The sequence below is a fragment of the Gossypium hirsutum genome, chromosome A06 (genome assembly GCF_007990345.1).
Source record: "Gossypium hirsutum isolate 1008001.06 chromosome A06, Gossypium_hirsutum_v2.1, whole genome shotgun sequence".
NCBI classification, from domain to species: Eukaryota; Viridiplantae; Streptophyta; class Magnoliopsida; order Malvales; family Malvaceae; genus Gossypium; species Gossypium hirsutum.
This window is the reverse complement of record NC_053429.1, coordinates 4,260,858-4,280,286: the sequence shown is the minus strand read 5'-3', so window position 1 is coordinate 4,280,286 and position 19,429 is coordinate 4,260,858. Positions and strand designations below refer to the sequence as shown.

Genomic DNA, 19,429 nt, shown 5'->3' with positions numbered 1-19,429 from the left:
TTTAAAACTCAATTTATTTATAGTATTTGATCATATGAATTTATTTATAGTATTTGATCATATGAAAACAAAGAATAGAAGCAAAAATCATTCAATTTATTAATTCAATGACAGCTAAATAAATGTGCACAATAGGTTTTAAAACCTGATTACGTCCGATATCTCCAAGTATTATAAATAGATAGAAGCCCAAATCCAAAGCAAGGGTACTTCATAGGTAGCTTTGGAACATCTCGTTTTCCACTAAAAGAAATGGCCTATTATTACCATTCTCCTCCACCACCACCATCATCTCCGCCTCCTTCTCCACCGTATCCAGTGCCTCCACCGACCCCGACGACAGTTCCGGTGTCACCTCCACATGCACCATCACATCATTGTGCTCCGCCAAAACCTACTCCAAGCATTCCCTCTAGTCCTACAACTCCAACCACTCCTCCAAGTAAGGCAACACCACCGTCTATACCTTCACATCCACCAAGCCCTGGTAAAGCTCCAACGCCACCAACAGCTGCTGCACCACCGGTTATACCCTCCAAGGGATCACCACCTCACTCCTCATCCCCACCAACAAAACCACCAAAATCTTCATCACCTCCACACTTTCCTCCACCACCAAAATCACCACCAGGTAAAGTACCACCGCCAGCTGCTGCACCAGGACCATACAGTAGCAAAACGCCATCAGCAGGGGCAAAACCACCAAAATCTTCGTCGTCACCTTCATACTCGCCACCACCAAAATCACCACCAGGTAAAGTACCACCGCCAGCTACTGCACCAGGACCATACATTAGTAAAACACCACCAGGAGCAGCAAAACCACCAAAATCTTCATCACCTTCATACTCACCACAACCAAAACTATCACCTGGTAGCTTGCCTCTTGCACCAACACCATCTTTCAGTTCCCTGTCACCATCGTCAGAATCAGAGGTGACAGTGCCGCCATCACTACCAGGAGGAGGAGGAGGTGGCAACCACACAACTATTATCGCCGTTTGTGTATCCCTCGGTGGTGCATTTTTCCTTGCATTCCTTCTGGTTGGATTCATTTGCTTAGCCAAAAGGAAAAAGAAGCCAGTCATGGTTCCTGAAGCAGCAGCAGCAGCAGCTAGCTCTTCCGATGAAGAAAGTGACGGAACCAGCGCCTCATCCCCAACAACCCCACATGCAGCAGAACAAACTGTGGCAGTACCAATGCATCAGCAGGGCTCTAATATTCAAGCTGTAGGTGCTGGCGGCTCTCATTGTGAACCAGGGCTCAGTGTGGATGGTTCGTCTCATAACAGAGATTGCTAAATTTTTTGTTTCCAAATTGTAACTATTAAATTGTTTCTTGCATGTCGTGGCCCTATCTGATTCTGTTCTTGTCCCAGTTTATTATAATGTTTCATGGTTGTGTATTTGATTAATTAATTGTTTGAAACGTGCTCGTAGACCTAATGCTAGAGAGCACCTTGGTACATGACAGAAGCCAAATATATACTGCGAAGCTTCCATGTCATACTTGTGTTGTAATAAATTTGAAGCAATAAATAAGGATTGTTACCAAATGTTAGCATATAGTAATTAAGTTTTGCCTAAAATGAAAAAGGTAAAGTGTGTTAGGTTTAAGTCCAGCTTTTAATCTGATTATTTTTAATTATAATTATTTAAACACATTATTTATCACCAAACTTGTAAAGTTTTTTAAAAAGTTTAACAACTTTATCATTATTAGACATGAAACATTAGAATATCACATACATACAAGAATCAACTAAACAAAAACAAAAATAAAAATAATTTAAACTCAAATATCTCTTGTTCTTTTGTTTAGAAACAAAGTGTTTGTCCTCTCTCCAAGAATATATTTAACAGTCAATTTAAGATGCTGCTGTATATTATTATATAATAAATAAGCATATTTCCTTTTCATTTATTGTATAGTTGCTTTACAACAACAACCATATCCAGACAGCTAGAGCACTCTAATAAGACCAAAAGTCTGTTGGCGGGGGAGGGAATGGATGCACTCTTTGATGCCCTTGTAATCAGTAACCAGATGAATCAAGCAAACTATTGGTAATTAGAGAATTTAACCCTCTAAAACCATAACAAGCAATCCCCATCTCTGGCCACTGGAAAAAAAGAAAAATGGGGTGGCGGGGCATTTCCTATATCGTCCCCGTTGCGGCATATTTTGTGATTGGAGTGAGTTTAGGCCAATGTCTTTTTGAGGAAGAGCAGGATTAGCAAGAGTAGAGAAATCTCAATCATGAACTTTGGAGCTGTTACATGTTCAACAATTCTCTCCCACCTGTAAGTTCAACCAGTAGATAGCTGCTGGTAAAGCCTGTTGTCCATTTCAGGGTCTTCATCACAATCAAAATAATTATTAAAGTAACCCCAAAAAATATTCAGGCAACTTATGACTGCTACATGTATTTGAATCCAAATAAACTGGTCCCCTTTTATTTTTGGTATTTGAGGTTGTTAGGGATTGAACATTGGTCAGTAGAACTAAAAGTCTGTACTTTATCAACAAATGACACAGCTAATCTAAAATCTACTTTGGAATATAGGATAAAACATATTCTAAAAGATAGCAAATCAGGAGCATGATGACATTCCCAATTATAACATCAGCCATCGCCATTGATACATGCAGATGCAAACAGCTATTTTCATGAACATCTAAGATCATGGAAGTCATTGTATTATGCCTAGAACAAAATGTGCCAAAATCTAAACTAGACCTGTTAATTGGACGGGTCGGGTTAGTTTTCGTTCAGATCAATTTGGATTGAGTGATTTCAGGTTCTAAAACTTGTGTCAATTCCAGGATCAAGTTGTTTTGGTTCAAGCTGTTTTGGGTTCAAGTCTTTCAAGTTTGAGACTTGGTTTTCGGGTCAGGTCATTATGGGTTTAGATCATTTTGAGTAAGTTCAAGTTCAAGTCGTTTCGAGTTAAAGTAGTTTTAGATTCAGATTGTTTTAGGTTTAAGTCAATTCAGGTTTGAATCATTGACTTTTTTTATAATCAAATTAGATTGAATTGAGCATTCAAGTTAGGATCAAATTTGACAATACTAATATGAACTCGTTAAAATAAGGATGTAAGTGAGTCCTGAAAGAACTGGACTTGCAGATGCAAGCTTATTGTGAAGTACACTTACCAGTTGCCTTCATCGGTGCTTTCGTTTTCATTATTAATTTCCTCCTTTGCAAGTTCCTCTAAAATCGCACGTTGCCGGTTATTTATCTCACTGAAGGAGGTAGGGAGGAAGAAGAATGAGACAACAAAAATTAGGAAATATGTTTTCACAGTAGTATATTGGTCTTAAGATGAAAAAAAAGATAAAACCCAGTTCTGGCAAACAGGGCCTGTGTAAACGAAAGTTTTCATACAGTACCAAAAGAAAGTTATGAACACTCAGTAGAAAACAGCAATAATAACGACACATATAATAGAATGCTCTGATATCTTTAGACTGACTAGACAGAAAAAGATAGCAGTTACCAGTCTATCAACCACAATTCCCATAGGGATTAGACAGAGGCTATAGTTTACAAGTATAAATAACCACATGAAGCAACTTTGATTCTACCAGCACAGTCTGATACTCAGCTATAGCAAGCACTCATGTATGTACACCAACGATGAAAGCTTCCATTTCCATAAGGCAGAAATGCTCAGCAGAGTAAACAATAAATAAGATCAAGCATTTTTGAGGCAATATGGTTCCCACAAATCTAACTATGACTGGTATAGTATGCTCAGCTTTCAGTTTATATTTTGATGAAATAGCCTATTGAATTAAAATGATCTTAGCAGATTATCCAACTTTACTCCACATTAAAGGAGACAGGATGAGAGAGAAGTAAACTTTGTAACTAGAGTCATCATCTTAATAAGCATCATAAGAACTTTTCCAATGGCCAGAAGCATAACATACTCAACTAAGCCTCAGTTAAAAAGGCAGACAGATAGGCATGCATCAATGGAATGAAATATCTCAGGTGCCATCCTCTCCAAACAGATCCATATATCTTCATATCAACAATCACAAATGTAGAGATAATCCAACCAACGATATAAACTGGAATAAGCTAAATGAAACTTACATGGGCAAATTAACACGGAAACGGACATATTGATCTCCATGATATGCTAGAAAACCATGCTTCGGCAGTCCTGCAGGAACTCACAAAGAAAGCACATTCATGGCAGGAAATTGCACGAGAGTAAATTCAAGCAGCACCTAGGAAAAGGGAGCGGGAGTGGCAGTAGGGAGGAATGATTAAAACATGCCTTTGCCTCTTAGAGCAAGAAGATGTCCATGTTGACATCCTTTTGGGATCTGATCATTTCAAAATACAAATTGATTAATGTTGGATACCTTGATGCATGTGAACTGTTGAAAAATTTAAAAATATTTCAGGCTCTAGATAGTGGGCTAAAAAATTATAACGTATCTATATAAACATGAGAAGTTCATCCCAGGTTTCATACTTTAACATGTCCAAATTTGGATAAGACTGAGGCTCATGTCTAATGATTTTAAAAACTCAGAACATAATTTTGCATAACTAGATTAGCTACTCTAGTAACAGAAATTTACTTTTGCCTTCAATCAACTCTAACTGAAGGGTACATTGTGTAATGCAAATAAAAAAGTGGTACAAAACCAAAATTATTACTTTCACTTGAATCTTTCCTGATAGTGTAGGCACCTCCACTGCACCACCAAGAATTGCCTGTAAGAAATCCAATATTGATAGAATTATTTGAATTTTTTTAACAAATCAATAGAAGTTTCTTGATAAGGTAAGAGAAACAACATAAAGTTTAGTTCAAGAAGGGAGAAAGTATGCACACACTTAGAAACCAACTGAGATGTTTTTACTAATAATAAGAGATAATATAGTATAAGCACATAAAAAAGATCAAGGTGAGAGAAACAACATCAGGAAACAAACATATAGTAACAAAAAAAAAAAAAAGCTCTACATCAAATGTTTCAAATACGGTGAAATTGCCCATCTGCTCTAATCAGATGCAGTAGTAAGTATTTTGCATGGAACAAACTCTTACTTGTGTAAAGCTAATATTGGAGTCAACATAAACATCTGCACCATCTCTAGTAAAGACAGGATCAGCTGCAACCTAGATTACAAAAGCAAAGGTGATATATATCTCAAAAAGCAAATAGCAATTAGTTATTGGCTTCAAACTAGCTGTTTTGGTGTCCTCAAATCAATGTAAAAACTTATCATATTCTGGCTTCAGATAAATGTGTCACATGTATGCCAGCTCAAACAAAAAGTAGAACCACAGATCTAATGGCCAGAATTATGAAATGCAGTCTACATTTGCACATAATCACCCTTAAGAAAACAGCCCTTAAGTGAGCTTTATAGAGATACAAGGCAATAGAAGTAACTCCACCTTTATCTTAATGAACAAGTTACCAAGTTGACTTCCTTGTCGCCTAATATTACCAGCTTCTGGTACACGTATTGTATCTCCAGAATCCACACCTAATCCATATTTTTAGAAGAAAAACAACTGCAATCAACAAACTTAGTGCTACTATCTTAAGCAACATATTATGTTTTCCACTGAAGGAAGACCATTCATGTGAACAATATTCCATCCTAGAACTTGTTTGGCATTCATAGATCCATGCAAATTTCAGAAACTAAAAGTAGCCCTAGCCATCTTTGATCTAGCTGGCTTGAGAAAATGAACTTATCATAGAGATGGGTTAATTAACAAACTATATTACATAGGAAATTTCTGAACAATCAAAACCAAAAACAAACAAGGAAAAAAAGAATATATTAGGATTGCAAAGCGATCCTAAGATACAAACAAAGTAGTTGTAAAGATTATCTTAAAGCTACATTCTAAATCTTATAGAAATACATGTGCAACCACTTTCTGCATATAAACTGCTAAGAACCAAAGCTATCATCAAACTTCTGAAATTAAAATTTGCTTCACCCAAGACAAATATCTAATACTACCTGCAGGTATTGTAACTTTAATTTCTTTAACACCTTCAACAAACCCTGAACCTTGGCATGACATGCAGTGTTCCTGAATCGTGAGTGAAACCTTGTCAACATGGTGTACAAATAAGAGAAGAAATGGGAATGTTTTGCTAAAATCACATCAGACCTTGATTATTCGGCCCGATCCTTTACAAGCATGGCATGTTGATGTAAATGGAGGAATTGTAATCTGGTTAAGCGTTAATACAGTATAATAAATAAAATGGTAGGGTCATCTTCCGAAAGTGAATCCCATTTGAAAGACTTAAATACTAATCACCATCAAAATAGATTGTCAAAAAACTCACTGTCCCTGAGCCTCTGCAAATTGAACAAATTTTCACTTTGGCATTAGGCGGATAGCCACGCCCATCTGCATTATGCAATAAAAAGCACAAGAAAACTATATCATGTATAATGAGGAAAGAAATCAATTCTTCAGACAAATGGAAAGAGAAGACAAACAAATCCGACAAGATGCTGGAAAATATTTGCAACAAATTAAGCAAAAATTGATTTCTAACAGTAACGAAATTATGAGAATACATATTAAACAAATGTAAATTGAGTACTACAGGGATTATGCATTTAGTGGATTACATTTGTGCTTGTATGGTTCTTGAACACAACATGATTCCAAAAAATTTTAGGCGCTACTTACCGCAAGAATCACAAGTCACAAATGCATCAAACTGTAGATCCTTCGTGCATCCTTTAGCAGCTTCAGAAAAAGAGAGCAAGATCTCTGTCTAAAAGTTTTCCAAACAGAACATATTTTAACTTGAAATGTAAGGCATGAAGCTAGTAGTAAACTTCAGGCTAGAAAAATGTGTTGACCTGGATATCTGGTGCAAATTGATCCATCTCATCTTGAAATATCTGCAACGCATCAAGTTTCAGCATTTTTGAGCCATCATGATAACCAAATCCAAAAAGACAAGAATAGACAGAGGGAACACAAAATACCTCAGAAAAAATCTTAGAGAATGAATCAGAGAAGTTTGTTTGATAAGTATATCTAAACCCCTTTGCACCACTTGCACCATAGAATCCAAACCCTTCAGCACCATTTGCACCATATCCCATGTCTTCTGAACTTCCGGCACGCATCTTTTTCATAAAGATTCAGAGAGATTCAATAAGTTTAGAAACAGCATACATCAAACTACGGATAGTTTAAAAGCCCTATCTGAACAAAACATGGTGGCAACAATAGCCTAAAGCACCAATAGTAGCAAAACCGTATAAGCGATTCACTTCTGGAAGGTAAAAGAAAAGGCAAGTACTACAACTAATAAGGAAAAAGAGGGAAGTATTAGTTACCGTATCATATTCTCTCCTCTTTTCAGGATTTTGCAAAGTCTGCAATTAAACACAACAAACGATTGAATGGAAAATGTTTAAAAGGATTTCCAAAAAAATAATTTTATATTTATTTAACCAACAACTAGAAATTACAAACCTCATAGGCATCTGTTATCTCTTGAAACTTCCTCTTCGCAGAAGGATTATTTTTATTAGCGTCAGGATGGTACTTCTTGGCAAGCTGCATAACCAAACAAACAATAAAAGAATTCCCCAGATGGTTTCTACATGTTAATCATTAACAGTTTAGTCTACTCACTGCATGATATGCCTTTTTAATCTCATCTCGGGTCGCATTTTCAGGCACCCCAAGAATTTCGTAGTAATCTTGTTTAGCAGAGAAGTGAGACCCTAGTAAAACAAATTACCTCAAGAAAATTTGAATTCTTAACAAGAATTGAATTCCTCAAGTTCAAAAGAAAAAAAAAAGTAAAGGGAAAAAAACCTGTTGAATGAAAATATCGCTCTTTCAACGACATTCCTGGGGTCATGAGATCAAGGGGTTTCCCAGTAACAAAACTGCAACTGTGCAAAGCTAATTCCCCCCCCCCCAAAAAAAAAGATAAAGATAACTGTTACGATTAGCTTATTATTAGAAATCGGCACTTAAAAATTAAGCTGTAATACCTCTTTCACGATTTAACGATTGGAATATTGTAGAAAATTTCCTAAACCCATCGCCTCCATCAATCGTCCATTCCACAGGCATGGTTGAAACCCAATGCCGTCGACACTGCATGTGAATACCCGCGAAATAAAATCATCAATAAAGAGCTAAAAATGAAGCATAATTCGCCGAATTAAATTGAAATTCAATATAAACGGTCAATAAAAAAAATTGGGTCGAGCGTACTTACTAGCCTTAGCCAATTGAATCTTCCCATTAGGAGCTGAAATGTTGAAAGATATTAAACCTTGAACCAAATTTTATGAACAATTTAAATGGGAAAAAAATAAAAAAGAATTGTTGAAATGTTTAGGTGTCAAAGGCAATAAAAAGATTCAAAGAAGTCGTGTTGCGCAAGGAAGAGAGTAAAGGGGAAGAAGAAATGGGGGCGATTCATTAGGTTGCAGTGGAATGGTAAATTATTCTAAATTGGAAAGTTAAGGGTTTTATGTAAGAAGGGGTTTAAGACTATTTTTTAAAAAAGCTTCATTGCGTCCAAGAAAACGGCAGCGTCTTTTTCCAACTATTGGGTTCAGTAAGTACCAAAGGGTGTATCTCTCAACTTTGAAGCGCTAAAGAAACTGAGAGATGAATTATTCGTCCATGGCGACACTGATAGGTGGTGGGTTTAGAAGGTGAATTCCAGAAAAGCCAATAGATGAATGATCTGCCAATTTTGGCACGCCTCCACTCAATCTTTTTGTAATTCTTTTACCGGTCACCAAAATAAAATTTCACTAAATTAATGATGGAGGATCAAAATGAAAATAATTTTTATCTGTAGTATTTAAAATGTAATTTTTTTTGGTACCTACGATAATAATTTATGAAAATTGCATTATTAAGGGCGGAATTTACCTTTTTTTATATTATCAAAAGTGATGCTCCATTTCGCATACCAAACAATCCCTAAATATTTTTAGGATTATTCATGGTTGGGCCACTCACCCAAGTGTGAAGGTTCGCCTAAAAAATAAGAGAGTTTGAACAAAATATAAGGCTCAAACAATATATTTGGATAAAATTTGAGGTTTATTTTCTATATGGATTGAGTCTAGAGTAAGATTTTTTGCTTGAGCCTGACGTAGTCCAACTCAAATATATTATATTATAAAAATATTGTCCTAATTATATATGTTAAATAATAATTATATATATTTATATTTATATTTATATTAAATCACTAACCCAATAACAATTAAATTTATTATTCAAAATCTAAAAAAAAGAAAAAAAAACTTACCCAACTAAATAACTCAACCCAAAATATAAAATTTTAAAAATTATATGTAATATAATAAAATATTTATTATATTTATTATAATGTTTTTAATTCAAATACTTTTTAATGTGCTAGAAAACTTTTATTTTAGCATTTTTTTAGTGTATTTAGTATATTATATTTTGTAAAAAATATTATTTTTAAATAAAAACTAATCTAAAAAAATCAAATATGAGCGTGTCGGGTTAGGCTAGGATCTATCTTTTTTAAATTGAGTCGGGCTTAGACAAAAAATAAACTCATATCTTCAATCCAACTAAACTCAAAGTTGAAAGATTAGTTTAGATACATTTCATTGGCCCAGGCCAAACCTATATCGACCCATGAGCACTTCTATCAATTCCTATAATCTAAATATGAAAATGAATAGTAAGAATTAGGTATCTAGTTTAATTTTTGTAAAGTTGTAGATTTGGATCATATTCAATTTTAAATATTTTAATTATTATTCATGATAAAATGTGGAGCCAATGAGGTTATTAATAAAGAAATATCTATTATTTAAATTTATTTTACTTTTGTTTTGAATTGGTTAATTACTTTATTTTTAAAAAAATTTGTTTAAAAATATTTTTATATTTACTAAATGTAAATATTTAGTGAGTCCATATATAATTTAATTAACTCAGTTTTGAATTCAAAAAATAATAATCAAATTAAATGCAAAATAAATAAATTTGAATTTTAAAGTGGATTTACCGATTCAAGTTTAAATTTTATAGAAATTATCAACTTGACAATCATCATAATAAAAGAGACATCGGGTGACAAGTATGCTTCCTTGAAAAGATTCTTATAAACCATTAAGAATATATCGTTTACAAAAACATAAAATATTCAATCAAAGTTGCCATTAGATAAAGACTGAGGTATTGTGATGTAGCTAGAAAATTTGTCGTTTTAGCTACCAAAATAGTGTACTCCATTGCTCTCCTTTGAAAGAACCTCGTAACAATTAAGGAGGAGTCGTTTACAATACAGAAAATATTCAACCAAAGCTACTCTTAAATAAGAACAGAAGTATTGTAATGTAGCTAGAAAATTCGTCGTTTCAACTATCATAACAATGTATTCCATCACTCTCTTTTGTTGAACCGACTCATTTCATTTGTCACATATTGATGCTATTTTCTTCACGGCATCCTAGGATAATGTTGATAAATATTAAAGAAGAATTCCCATATTAAATTCTCGAGAAAGTTGTCGCATTTCATCCTCTTTCCATTGTTAAGTAAAAGAAAGAATCATAACATATGGTAAAAGTTCATAAAGCCTAAGCATCTTAGCCTTCTTTTTCACCAACAACATCAAAACCTCATTGATAGTTATATATTATTTTTACTTGTTAGGATTTCGTTCTCATTTTATAAAGGACCAAAATTCACTCCACTTTGTTTTGATGATAGATAATGGGTATATGTTTAATATTTAAGAGAGAATAACTCGATAAATATAGAATTCTGAAGTAATTAGATAAAATTATTTAAAATATTTATTTTTCTTGTTAATTTTATTTGTAATCATGTTGTCCAATATTAAAGTAATCTATACTTTTTTATTAGAAGAGCATGCCATTGATCCAAGTTAATGTTGGAGATCGGAGAAAAACCTGTTTAAATTTTAGTTTGTAGATTCATGACGTTTAAAATTGTTTCATTAAAAAAACTAAAACATAGAAGGGAAAAGGAAAAAAACACTTTCGATTGAAGCAGACAGTGAGAACAGAGAAAATCATATAACATTAGTTTTAACAGTCCAATAACTTAAACAAAAAATTTTAAATAATTAAATAATTAAATTATTTTTTAATTAAATGAACAAAATGAAAACTCTAATAATGTAATTTACTTTTTTCATTATTACCCTTATCTGCCATGGCAAGTGATAATTTCCTTCCAAATTTAGCTATCAATAATTATGTCACACGTGACAGCCATGTCAGCACCACATGGTTGCCCCATGTACCTATTCAACACTAGTAATACAAGACAAATGCATCTTTTAAACACATCACCTTTTAAGTGGGCAATGGAAGGTCAACTTTTTTTTCTTTTTATTTGTTAGACAATAGGGTAAAAAAGGTAATATTAATAATTTTAGTGTCTTGAACACACGGATAATAGATCACAACTCCGGATAATTTGATAGATAGTAATAACTTTAGGTGACCTATTATAACTTGGGGTAATCTAGTAAATAATGATAATTATATTAGTAGTCATTTAATTACTAATAAAATTTTCTTTTAATTATTTAATTATAAAAAATTACAAAATGAGCATTCAATTAATTAGGAAATTATTTTTTGTCTCTAACTATGAAATGTTAGAAAATGGTTATATAATTTTTCATTTTTATCTTTTTGATCACCAACGAATTAACAATAACAACTTTTTAAAATTGACCTAATAACAACTTTAACCTTCAACGATATTACTATATAAAAAGCTATAATGCTTGACATATGAACAAAGCATAGAGTAAACTATACTTGTAGTCACCCGATTGTTAGTAATTTTTTTGGTCATTCAACTATTAGTAAATTATATTTTTTTGTCACCAAACTATAAAAAGTTATAGTATTATCAAACAACTATTCAATTTTGTTTTTTTTTTGTTTTTCACCAAACAGCTAATCATAACAACTTTTAAAATTAGCATAAAGGTAATTTTAATCATCAACATTTATACATAATAACCACACCAAACAGGCCTTTTTATCTTCCATATCTTATGAAATTATCCCATCTTTATGGCAAAATGAAATATGAGAATATCAAAGAAACTTACCAACAAATTCAATAGGAAAGACAGAACCTTTCTTAGCAGTTGCAACATTTTTATATGGTACTGAGAAAACAGCATCTGGAGTTATATGTCGTGTTCTATTAAACCACCACAAACTTGTCTCATTAAGAACCAGAAAATTGACATCCCAACAATAATCCCTTCATCTCAATTACTACTATAAATATTCACCATCATCAACAAAGTAGCAAGTATAAAAACCTGGCCCTTGAATGGGATAGAGGCAAGAATCCTATCAAATGCACTTTGACGATCAGTAGCCACTAATACAAGATAACCCCCGCCATCATATATATCTCTAACCTGCACAAATGAATTTAAAAAAAAAATCCCATCTTTTTAAAGTTACCCTTTGTTTGGTTGCCGAGAAAAAGCACAAAACTTGAAATCATAACAAAGACAAATTCGTAAACCAAAATAGAAAGAAGAGAATCATGTCTCTACCTTGCCTCTAGTTTTGGATTTCAGACCAGAAGCTATCAAATGAAGATTAGTCTCTGATAAACAACTGTGAATTGAGTCTTGTCTTTTATGGTGAAACGAACTTCTTCTTTACGATAAGAGTTGAGCAAAGAATCGAAAGGTGGATATTTTTGTTGGCTTTGGCTGCAAATAACCGAGAAGGAGAATTTGGGATAGTTTATGGGCTTGGGTTTTGCTGCAAATGAATAGATTGATGGGAATAAGAGGGTTTGAGCAAGGTTTTTGGAGGGGTTAACTGGGGTTAATAGCATTTTTGGTTTCTTCAATATCGCCGCCATTTTCATTTTCCTTACCTTCAGAGGTGCTTCCATCATGTTTATGGAAATTTACCACCTCAGTCTTGGGATTAAAAAGAAAAAAGCTTTTAAATTTACCAATGTTATTTTTGTATGAATATTATTTTTTACCCATATTAAAATATGGGCTAAATTGTGCGTATATATAGTTTTTTTTAATTGATCAAATAGGTAAGTTATTTTTAAGATTTAGGAGAATAGGTCGATTTTAAAGAGAGTATGAAAGTGTGTCTAACTGAAAGCGTTTTTTAAAAATTTCAAAAGAAACGCATCCAATTGAACGCATTTTTCCTAACATGTTTTCTGCCAACTGTGCAGAAAAAGTGTTCAATTGGACGCGCTTTCCATACTCTCATTTTAAAATTAACCTATTTCCTTAAATCTTCAGGAAAAAGAAAAGTCTATTAGGCCAATTAAAAAAAATAGCGGCATATATGGCTAATTTAGCCTAAAATATGAGTGAGCAATAAATTAATTTAATTGGTGATATTTAATCATTCATTTTTTTTTAGCAAAGAGAATGGAAATTTTTATGTCTAATTATTGTACTGCATATGTGATAAATAAGCATTTTTCTTATCTTATTATACCTGTAACCAAGTGAGACATAAAATAATTTATCTTGTATGTTTGGTCAACAAATTTTTTTATATAATTGGAAATAAAAATTTTTAACTTTTAATATTTTAAATGTGTTTGATAATTATTTTAAATTTTTACTTAAAATAAAAATTTTAACAAAAAAAAAGTGTTAGAATAAGATAAATAGATAGATATCTTGACTTGTATCGAGTTATCGTTAAACCTCTTATCAAGCACTTATTTGACACGAGTTCAAACTGTGTTATCCCATCCTTTATCCATATCATTGTATCAAAAAAATAAATAAATAAATAACTACTTATCATTTAATATAGAAAATATTAAGTCAATTTTATTTTATTAAAAAATTAAATATAATAGCATTTTCTTAAAAAATAAATATTCAAATTATTATATTTAATTTTTATGGAAAACTATCTAAATAATATAAAATATTTTAAAATTATTATTTATTTTTATCAAATAACATAATTATATTACGTCGTTATATTTAGTTAAAAAAATATTTTAATGGTATTTTTAGGAATGTTTAATGTTTAAAAAAGAAAAGTTTTTTAATATAATTTTTTTATATTTTATTTAGATGACTTGGTAATTTTTTTAATTAAATTATTATTTAATTATTATATTAATTTTATATTTTAATATAAGAATTTTGATGAATTCCGTATGGTAATATAATGATCAGAATATTTACGTGTTAATCACCTTGCTATTAAGATTTTACTTTTATACACTAATTTACTTAAAAATATATACATGTACCTTGATAGACTTCACGCCGAAGAAAAGAACTTTGACCCAATGTCGAGAAGCTAAATACAACAACCCGTACAAAAAGACATGTTTAATGGAGATATCGACAAGAACCAAAAGATCTACGTCCACGTCCTGGACCCGCGCGTGTTACTCAACATTTCACATCTCATCACGTGCTTTAACAGAAACATAAAAGTGCACACATCTCAAGGCCACGTATACCACTGAATCACTTAAACCCAACCAATCCGGTTCTCTGAAAAGCGGGTACCTAAATAAACCCCCCCCCCTCCCCGGGATGCAGAGAAGCGTAGCGTTTAAGAACTCACACATCCCCAATTTCCTCGCCGTTGAAATGCCTGAACTTAGGTCAAATTATGATTCCAGCCCTTCTATAAATTTTATATTTAATCCTTAATTATTCCAAACAAGACTATTAACTATTTTAGTTAAGATATTGAATGAGTTTTATTAAAGGGTATTTTTAAGAAAATTCAGATAAGTACTTTAAAGAAAATAATTAACATTATTTAAGTATTATTTGGACTAATAAAAGCTATTAGAATGTAAAGGGGTTGAAATTGAAATTTGACCTATAATTTAGGTAGAAATCTTTTACCACAATCAACTCAATTAGGGATATTACGAAAATATCATTTCGTAATTAAAATAAGTTATATTATTTAATAATATTTTAGTATTTTTATTTTAATAAAAACTAATAAAAATATGTATATAATATGATTTGATTTAATTATTAAAAACTTAAATTTATAACTCAACTAAAGATTTATTTTAATAAATTTTTAATATACACGATTTATTATCTCTGCCATGTGTATGTCCATACTTACTATTTATTAAATGTTTTACTGAGTTGGTATCATCCTCAACTAGGTCACCAACTCAATTAAGAAATTATAAAAATGCCCTTCCGTTATAAAAATAAATTATAGTTTTTTAAGGTATTTTAGTCTTTCCATTTTGACAAAATCTTAAATTTATTACTCAACCAATATTTTATTTTGATGTTATTTTATAAACCATTTTAATATGCACGATTTATTATCTCCACCAGTTATATATATTAATAATATTGTTAATTGAGTTGGTATCACAAATCAACTCAATACTAACTCACAATTGATGAAAAATCATGATAAATAATTATATTACATTTAATATTATTTGTTTGATATTTATATGCTTAAATTTTATTTTATCCATAATTTAATCTATTTTTATTTTAATATCGTATATATTTCATATATTTTAATTAACTTTAAACTATTTATTTTATTATTTATAGGATGTTATTTAAAAATAGTATCTATATTTTAAATCTGCACAAGTGATAAAATTTTTAGTATAAATAATATAATTTATTAAATGTGTGCGAATAAGATAAAAAAAATCACCCCAAAATCTCTTGGCCCGGAAATTTCTAGGTTTTCCGATTTGATCCTCCGATTTTCTCTCCCGGGGTTTTTCCAATTATAATACTTATATCTGGTTTCACTGATTCTCCTTCCCTTCTTACTGTCTTTCATTCTCTCTTTACCATTTTCAACCGAGGTCTCCCTTCTGTTGGAATCTGTGGCATTTTTCGCTTTGTTTAAAGGTTCGTTCTTCGCCTTTAATTTCTGGGTTTGTTTTTTTGGGGGTTTAGTTGTTTTATGATTGGGTTGAATTTTTTGAATCATGGAAGAATAATAGGATTTTGATCTTGGGTTCTATCTGGTCGAGGAGAATCCACTAAAAAAAGCAAATAGGATCAATTTTAGTATCTTGATTTTCATTTTCTAAAAAAAACTATTTTCCTTTTTAATTAAATATATCAGATTTTTAATTCCTTCGCTTAATTGGGTCTCACAAAATTTTTATGGATTAGTGAATCAATTTTTTTATAATTATTTCTTTTCGTTCTTGATTTACAGGAAAGCAGTAAAATTGGGTATTTCGTTGATTATCTTTAATTTGTTTTCTCCCTGAAACTTCAATGTACCGAAGATCTAGTTTTAGATAAGATTGTTTACATTGAATAATTGACTTGATGAGAAAGAAGAGGAAAGGAAGTGAAACCAATGTATCTCCGGAGGTAACCAACAATTTTGCACCCGCTTGTGACTCTAGATCATCTAACATTAGGTCCCATTATTCCTTAGAAGATTATGCAAGGATCAAAAAAAGGTGCAAAGAAGATGTAGATGCTCATCCTATTGGTTCATGTAAAAGTAGACTAGCTGGTGTTGCGACCGCCCCACCTTGCGGTGCATCTTCTTTGGTTCCTCCGGGAAGAGGTCTTAAGAGGAAGATAGGGTGTATTGAGGTCATTACGCGAACTGGTCGGAAGAAAAAGATTGAGGATGATTATGTTAAAGGCGACCCAATTGGACAGGGGAAATTCGGGTTGGTTTGGTTGTGTAGGTCTAAGACTAGTGGAGTAGAGTTTGCATGTAAAACCTTGCATAAGGGAGAAGAGACAGTTCATAGAGAAGTAGAGATAATGCAGCATTTATCTGGTCATCCGGGGGTTGTGACTTTGCAGGCAGTGTATGAGGAGCCGGATTGCTTTCATCTCGTAATGGAATTGTGCTCTGGAGGTCGTTTGATTGACCAAATGGCAGAGGGTCAGTATTCCGAGCAACGTGCTGCCAATATTTTTAAGGATGTGATGTTAGTCATTAAGTATTGTCATGAGATGGGAGTTGTGCATAGAGATATAAAGCCTGAAAATATTCTCCTCACAACTTCAGGAAAGATAAAGCTGGCAGATTTTGGTCTTGCCATGAGAATCTCCAATGGTGAATATCTTCAACCTACTTTGAAAAATATTACCTTTCCTTTTTATCAAATCTTTTAAATTGTCGCATTAGTTCTTATCTCGTAACTCACTATCCAAATACTTGGAGACCTAGAGTTAAGTTTATATGGTCCCACTGTTAATAAATATGGGAACATCATAACTTTGAGATTGTCTTCGAATCCATTGCACACATGCACGAAGGAGCGGTATATTCAACCTACCTTGAAGAATATTACCTTCCCTTTCTATCGAATCTTTTAAATTGTTGCTTTGTTTATTATCTTGCAACTCACTATCCAAATATTCGGAGACCTAGAGTTAAGTTTATATGGTCCCACTGTTTATCAAATATGGAATCATCACAACTTTGTGGTTGTCTTCAAATCCATTGCACACATGCACGAAGGAAGTGGTAGAGACCAAATTAAATTGTTGCGTGAGACAAGGAAGATTTTCTTCCTGTCTGGCCGTTACATATTACCCTTTCTATAACCAAATCTATTTATATTTTTCTCTAAGCTGTGGCTAATGCTTTTAAGTGACAACTTACTATTTACTACAGGTCAGACTTTGTCTGGTTTGGCTGGAAGTCCAGCTTATGTTGCGCCTGAAGTACTGTTGGGAAATTATTCCGAGAAGGTTGATATATGGAGTGCTGGTGTGCTCTTACATGCACTTTTGGTCGGTGTTCTTCCATTTCAAGGAGATTCCTTGAAGGAAGTGTTTGAGGCCATCAAGAATGTAAAGCTGGATTTTCAGTCAGGGAAGTGGGAGTCTGTATCTAAACCCGCGCGGGATTTATTGGCAAGAATACTGACGAGGGATGTTTCATCAAGAATAACGGCCGATGAAGTACTAAGTAATGCCCTCAACTGTCTCTTTCTAAAATTCGTAGAATAATTAAATAATAAATGCATTTTACTAAGTTTGTCAAACACCCTTGCATCCATCAATGAATCATGTCATTTTGCTAATTATATATTTCGGTCTTCAGCTATGAAATGTAGATGAATTTTATCATGTTATCTTCGTTTCTTTGGATTTATGTGGTCATTTTATATCCCCTTTTTCCTGAACAATCTGTTATTAGTTAGAAATTTATATTCGGACTTGAATAGGGGTTGCTGACACTACAGTTCTTTGAAATAACTTAAATTTTATTGAATCGTGTAATGTCAGGGCATCCATGGATATTGTTCTATACCGAGCACTCATTAAAGACATTATACACTAAATCGAAGTCGAAGAATCCAGTAGAACCGTCAATCCAAAAATTCAATTCTCCCAGATCTGAGTCAAGTGCAACGAGGATAGACAGTGGTTCTCGTAGTCAACGTCCAGAGCTAGTCTTATCGTCAAACAGTTCAAGCTGCAAGTCTGAGGAACTAGATGAAAACGGGGTGGTGGATGTGCTTGCAGTAGCAATTTCCCATGTGAGGATATCGGAACCAAAGAGGAGTCGACTTTGTAGTCCACCTGGACCTATAGAGCTGCAGTGTTCATCTAATTTGACTGCTAACAACCTCTGTAGAGCCTTCTGATCCACAGCTGACACCGCTAACATACATGATTATCTCTCCGCTGTATTTTGAGCTGGGGGATTTAGAGAGAATTAACCCACCCTGGTTGCAATTTTCAGTGGCCTAAAATGATGATTATGGATGGAAACATCAATCCTGGTGACAATGTTGTCATCTTTTTCTGGCTTCCAAGCAAATCGTGTTAACTAAATAATTGCACTAGCCTGGTGAGCATTTGTCTATAGAATTGATGTAAATAGTTCCTTTCAAAATCACTTCACGGTTGTACAGTTGCTTGGTAATGGAAATGAAAAGGTTTCCTTCGTTAGTGACGTAAGCTATTTTTGTTATTGAAATGAAATGTTTTTTAAGCTGTATTGGTGGTGAAGTCGGTCAGGTTATTGATTTTATCGGTTAGATTAAAAAATTATTAAAAATATAAAGCCTCTATTTGGATTTATTGATTTGATCAGTTAGGTTAAAAAAAGATTAACTATAAAAATAGTCACTTTTGTTTGCCTTAAATTATATTTTAATTAATTATGTTTGAAATGTTATGTTTTAGTAATTTACGTTATCGTTTTGTTACGAAATGGTCACTCTATCGTTAAGTTCCGTTACCTCCTTAATATCAATCTTACGTGGCAGTCCAAATGAGTTTTAAATGCCAACTTGAATATCCAAATGTCGGATGAAAATAGATTTTTAACAACGGCCCTACATGGTCGTCCAAATGAGTTTTAAATGCCAACTTAGATATCCATATGCTGAGATGAAAATAGGTTTTTAATTAAATAAA

General features: G+C 32.6%; 3 protein-coding genes and 1 long non-coding RNA gene across 7 annotated transcripts; 2 read left to right on the top strand and 2 right to left on the bottom strand.

The window, feature by feature from the left end:
* The first annotated feature begins 252 nt into the window (after window positions 1–252).
* Window positions 253–1,302, top strand: LOC121230694 (protein TRACHEARY ELEMENT DIFFERENTIATION-RELATED 7A). Its single transcript, XM_041115910.1, has one exon. The coding sequence runs from the start codon at window positions 253–255 to the stop codon at window positions 1,300–1,302; it is 1,050 nt and encodes a 349-aa protein (XP_040971844.1).
* A 477-nt stretch (window positions 1,303–1,779) lies between these two features.
* Window positions 1,780–8,781, bottom strand: LOC121230332 (chaperone protein dnaJ 1, mitochondrial). 4 transcript variants are annotated; one of them, XM_041114917.1, is made up of 20 exons: window positions 8,617–8,781; window positions 8,264–8,296; window positions 8,034–8,139; window positions 7,852–7,941; window positions 7,666–7,757; window positions 7,504–7,587; window positions 7,365–7,403; window positions 7,008–7,151; window positions 6,879–6,920; window positions 6,703–6,790; window positions 6,350–6,414; window positions 6,169–6,231; window positions 6,015–6,087; window positions 5,434–5,525; window positions 5,080–5,151; window positions 4,686–4,742; window positions 4,297–4,345; window positions 4,110–4,179; window positions 3,161–3,250; window positions 1,780–2,357 (listed from the first exon to the last, which is right to left on the bottom strand). In XM_041114917.1, coding segments are annotated over exons 2-20 (1,344 nt in total). In that variant the 5' UTR covers window positions 8,291–8,296; window positions 8,617–8,781; the 3' UTR covers window positions 1,780–2,356. The 4 variants fall into 4 exon arrangements, with proteins under 4 accessions (XP_040970851.1, XP_040970850.1, XP_040970849.1 ...); XM_041114916.1 differs by having other exon boundaries at window positions 1,780–2,338; XM_041114915.1 differs by having other exon boundaries at window positions 1,780–2,302.
* A 3,240-nt stretch (window positions 8,782–12,021) lies between these two features.
* On the bottom strand, window positions 12,022–13,046 carry LOC121230331 (uncharacterized). Its single transcript, XR_005928274.1, has 2 exons — window positions 12,608–13,046; window positions 12,022–12,466 (listed from the first exon to the last, which is right to left on the bottom strand). It is a non-coding gene; the product is annotated as an uncharacterized lncRNA (long non-coding RNA).
* A 2,603-nt stretch (window positions 13,047–15,649) lies between these two features.
* Window positions 15,650–18,967, top strand: LOC121230330 (serine/threonine-protein kinase PEPKR2). Its single transcript, XM_041114913.1, has 4 exons — window positions 15,650–15,925; window positions 16,242–17,108; window positions 17,673–17,969; window positions 18,290–18,967. Exons 2-4 carry the CDS (start codon window positions 16,358–16,360, stop codon window positions 18,649–18,651), a joined length of 1,410 nt encoding a protein of 469 aa, XP_040970847.1. The 5' UTR covers window positions 15,650–15,925; window positions 16,242–16,357; the 3' UTR covers window positions 18,652–18,967.
* The last annotated feature ends 462 nt before the right edge of the window (window positions 18,968–19,429 follow it).